Below are 5,174 nucleotides of genomic sequence, written 5' to 3' on the forward strand. Positions count from 1 at the left end.
CCTTTGTTTTCCACATGCTGGGATTAAAGGTGCATGCCACTTACAACCCAGTTATGAGAGTCAGTTTTTTTTTTTTTACACATAAGATATGTTTACATCCTCCAGGGGATGGCGTTACACTAATTAGTTTATGGACAGCATAAACTGAACTCAATAGATTGTAAAGGAAATTTACATGAAATTGAGAAGGAACTGAAGGCTGAGGAGTGGATCTAGGAGGAATTAGGAAGAAGAGTGTTGGATGATTATGATTTAAATACGTTGTAAACATTCTTAAATAATTAATAAAAAGATACTACTGCTGAGGCTGGAGAGCTGGCTCAGAGGTTAAGAGCACTGGTTGCTCTTCCAAAGGTCCTGAGTTCAATTCTCAGCAAGAACATGGTGTCTCACAACCATCTATGATGAGATCTGGTGTCCTCACATGTGGGCATACAGGAAAGCAGAACACTGTATACATAATAAATACACAAATCTTTAAAAAATACTATTGCTGTTATGTTTGCTTGTTGGGATTCATGTAGAGCCTGGCATTAGGATAGAGGTATAACTAAAAGTTAGCAAAAACGAAACAAACAAACAAACAAAACCCCAAAACATTTATCTGAGTTTCTTATTCACATGTAATTTCTAAGATAATTTGTTTCTTTTGTACGTTGGTAGACTAAACAATAAACCAGTTAATAGATTGTCTCATTTTTGTAAACTGTAAACCTCTCCAGGAGCCGCTTCCTACACTTGAACCTACAACTTCCTCCTTTTCAACATATGGCAAGTGCTAAAAACGCTGAATGCTTGAATAAATGAGTTTTATGTATGTATAAAATAAATTCTAAATATGCTGTTCAATGAGCTAAAGATTTAGTGAAAGTGATTTTTGTAGTCCTTTTGTTCTGAGTTCATTAATAAAGAACAACTCCATTGGAATTCATTGTTTTTCCATACTGGAAATATGGACCAAATTTGACCTATTCCTAAGCTGTGTATCATACAACTTATTCTCCATTTTTAGTAAAACTTTTATTTAGACAACAATAGGAAGCTAAGTTTCCATTATGTATACTTCTTGTTTGACAACAGACATACAGGAGCAAGGAGTGTTTGGCATTGTGATTAATTTTTACTAAGAAAATATATTTTAGAGAGCAGGAACATACCACACTGGTGTACTAAGCCACGAGGCATGGCTTCATCTGAAGCTAGCTTTACCTTCTCAGACTTTCCCCCTTGTTTTAATATGCTGATTATAACAACGGATATTTAAATAGTTGAGTCTCTTTAGCTTTTCTTTTTCCCAGTGAAGAAAAACACTTCCATTTATGTCGTATTTCAGACAACATGGATAACATAGTTACAAAAATAGCAAATGACCATTATGGTTAGGTTTATCTCAAATGTAATCAAGATGTCAGGCTGTCTGTGGAGCCTGAAAGTGTTTTACTAAAAACACATTTTCTTAGATAAATTTGCTAAATGCTAAAAAAATGTTTTTTTGTGGACATAAGTCAGTATGTCTCCGAAAAATTGCTATGGATGAAGGAAAAGTTTATATTGCCCGTGGTCCCTAACAAGCACCGTCATTCTCCGCAGCTCCTTATGTGGTTTCTGTGAACATTAGATGTGACAGAATGGGAACACCATGAATAACAAAAGAAGAGAAAGAAGAGTGAGAAAAATATCAAAGTTACAAAGAAATAAAAGGTTTCCTGGTCAAGTAAATAAACCTGGCTTCAACAAAAGCCATGAGATCTGTTTGTACTATGTGTGTGAGAATAGATTAACAAAATTCACGTATTTGGATAAATGTCCTAGGTCCTGTCCTTTTTCCTGTTTGCCCTGTCACTTTCTACGTAGCAACATTTGAGTTAAAGGTTCATCTTTCAATCTACAGCAATAACGATTGCTTCCTTGGACATGGGGCACAAGTTTGTGCCTCTTGAGTGGCGAGTGTTCCCCAGGGATGCTCTCCCCACTCTCCCTTTCTCAAGCTGAGTTTATAGTCCTTATAGCCATTGGGTTTATGATAACCTTTTCTCTTGCTGTTGTTAATTGCTGGAAGTTTCAGATTTGCACCATATGTCTAGGCTAGTTCTGGATGATGGGACTGATGTCTCCTGTGAATCATGAGTTGAATGAAGAAAAAAATTTCTTTGTGGCCTTGGCTGTCCGTTGAATGGATAGAATGAATAGGATATGCCGAGATAGAGAGGGAAAAAAAAATCAGTCAGCTCCTAGGTCTGGAAATTATGAATTGGTCATTAGAAATTATGAAAAGTGATTGGTTCGGCTTGGAAGACATGGGCATATAAAAGCATGGAATGCTCACAGCTGAAATTATCCTTAAACGATAGAAATGGAAGTAAACATTTATTACCATTTCGTCAAGTGTGGCGCGACTCGCACTTGTGTTTCATTGTTAGGAATGGAGGTATGTGGAGGTGTGCACAGACCTTGAGACAGCTGTTTTGTAGTATTGCATACAGGCTAGCAGTTCATTGGAAACAGAGGAGACAAGCCTGAAGGTTAGATCTTAGAAGAAGGCAATTCTTCATGCACAGCTTTTGCCAATTCTAATTTGCTCTGAAATAAAAACCATGGAATACCAAAGTCAACGGAGGGAAAGGAAGTCATCCCGGAAAGGGTGGTGTCACGGTTCAGGATGATGTCAGGCAAAGTTCCACTTCCTCACTCAAGTCCGAAGGTGCTGGTTTCTTCTACTGCTGTTAGCAGCTTCTCATACAACATGGAGTATGAAGGGTATGGGGGGAGATCCAGCCGGTTGAAGCATGTATGTGCCCTGGATGGGGGAGGAAACACTGGTCAGAGTATTTTAAAGACTGCTTCTGGATACCATCAATGACTCTAAAGGGGAATAAAAAGTGAGCTAGACAATATTTAGGACAACCACAGAACTCTGCAAATGGTGAGCCATGGCCATTGAGACATGACACGTTCAGGAAACTGGAGAACCAGAAACAGTTATTAACTGGTGTTTGTAAGAAAACTATACTACATTGTAACCACAGGAGCAAGCCAATGGCCAGCCCTGTGCCACTATCCTGATCTGAAGTTTAACCATGAACTTAGATGTGAAGGAGGCAGGGACATCGTTAGTGCTAAGCATCCTTGCCTCGCTCTGAGTTCTGGGCCTTGCTGAAGAGTTAACAATGCTCTGTAATTCTGAGATCCAATTCTCCACATCAGCTGTGCTCTGAAATAAGCTTAGCTCCTCCATACCAGTATGCAGGACACATGTCAACAAGAGCTTAAGTGACCACTCCCAAGAACAGGTCAGTTGAAGAGTCAGTCCTTGCTCAAGTCTGGAGGGGGGGTGGTCTTCCCACCATTGCAATTCCTGAGGCCTTGCTCAGACTGGGCTTCCTTCTGCAGGCCCAGGGTCTGCACACTCACCTGTGTCTGCCCTCGACTAGCAATGTTCTTTTCTATTACATGGATCACACAGGTGTAGGAAACGCCTATGTGGATACCCAGCAGAGAGCGGAGGATACAAAACCACACAGAGTTTTCCCTAATAGCTGTTTCCTGCCAGCAATTCTTTGTTTCTATGGAAACTTGATGCTGGTCTTTTGACAAAGCATGGAGATGAGTGTTATGGTGCAGCTGGAAGTTAATTTTATGCTTTTTTTTTCTCCTAGGTTGGGTGAGCGGTGTGTTGAAATAGTGTTTATATATCAACCAGAACATACACACACAAAAGACACTAAGCTAAAACAAAATGAAACAAACCCACAAAATAAAAGTAAACTCATCACTCGAATTTTATTCAGGACATTGAGTGTTTGAATTACAAGATCCCCTGGGGAAGTGTTTACAACCTATACCTGTGTTCTGAGTTAAGTAAATTAGGACAAGCCGGCTCAGCGCTCAGAATAGTGCAGATTCTTCAGAAGATAAAGAAAGGGATGAAGGAAGAGAGAAGTGAGGTTTTCTGTTGAGGGAGAATCTGAGGAGAGCATTGGTGTTTTGTCTACCCAACATCCCATCCTGTTTTTGGCAACAACTGCCTCCTGTGTTCACTCAGCCCCACCTTTTCCTGCCAGTCTCCCTGTAGGCTTTAAGGACTTTACTGGGAGAAAATATGAAATAAATAGATATTAGAAGAGTTCTCTGTTCACCAAATGTCAGGAAGGCCTAGATTACTTCAAAAGAAGACAACTGAAATACTTTAGATACTATCACAATATTTGAAAATAAAAACAAACTCAGAAAACTGGATGGGGCAAAGATTACAGTGCTTTTCTTGGTGTTTAGAAAGACAGAAAGTGGTCTACCCACTGGACTATGGCTGACATAATTGGTGGTACAGTAAGACCCCAAGTGTGCTTTTGGTGTTAGGTGAACTAGCCTGGAGCAAGGTCTGACCAGGCATTGAGGTTTTCTTCCTCTGGTCATTTTTATGGCTATTGTGAGTTTAAATGTAGAAAAGAATCCCATAAAGTAATTAGAACCATATTAATTCTGTGGAGAAAATTTGGGGGAATAAACAGATTTAGAAAGCAGAATGCACTCTGAATGCTCAGTGTCTTCACCAGCTGCTTCTGATGAGTTCTTCAACACCTTGGTTAGCTTCCCTAGATAAGGTCTACTGAGCATCCACAATGATTTCAGTTAGATTCAGTGTTCCTTTATGTGCCTTATACTTCAGCGGTGAGTTTTGTTTTTCTTTTAAGACTGGGTTTTGCTGTGTAGCCCTGGCTCTCCTAGAACTTGCTTTGTAGACCAGACAGGTCTCAAACTTAGAGATTCACCTTCCTCTGCCTCTCAAGTGCTGGGATCAAAGGCCTGTGCCACCATGCCTGGCTTCTGGTGTGGTTCCTGCAGCTTGGTGTTGGTGTTGGTTAGTGTAGCACGAAGGGAACCAAGGTTTTGCACCCCCAATTCTAACTGCAGGCTAGTCACTTGTCAACTTTATGATCTTGGAAAGTCAGCTAATCTTTTTTGGATCTCAGTTTTCTCACCTGTGAAATGGGAATAAGAACACACACTATGTGTGCACTTCAAAAACAAAACACACATAAACTCCTTTCATACTGTGAATCATTGTTTCAATATAAGAGCTTTTCTATCTATCTATCTATCTATCTATCTATCTATCTATCTATCTATCTATCATCTATCTATCATCTATCTATCTATCTATCTATCTATCTATC

The 5,174-nt window shown here is 39.6% G+C and overlaps 1 protein-coding gene across 6 annotated transcripts in view; it reads right to left on the reverse strand.

Annotated features, from left to right (window-relative positions):
- Positions 1-2,351: 2,351 nt before the first annotated feature.
- Positions 2,352-5,174, reverse strand: part of Hecw1 (HECT, C2 and WW domain containing E3 ubiquitin protein ligase 1) — a 247,068-nt gene continuing 244,245 nt past the window's right edge. For all 6 annotated transcript variants that reach the window (XM_026788346.1, XM_026788344.1, XM_026788345.1 and 3 more), the window contains one exon: positions 2,352-2,797. In XM_026788346.1, coding sequence (XP_026644147.1) covers positions 2,686-2,797 — 112 coding nt within the window. In that variant the 3' untranslated portion in view covers positions 2,352-2,685. The remainder of the gene's footprint in view (positions 2,798-5,174) is intronic.

This window comes from Microtus ochrogaster, unplaced genomic scaffold, assembly GCF_000317375.1.
Source record: "Microtus ochrogaster isolate Prairie Vole_2 unplaced genomic scaffold, MicOch1.0 UNK2, whole genome shotgun sequence".
Lineage (NCBI taxonomy): Eukaryota > Metazoa > Chordata > Mammalia > Rodentia > Cricetidae > Microtus > Microtus ochrogaster.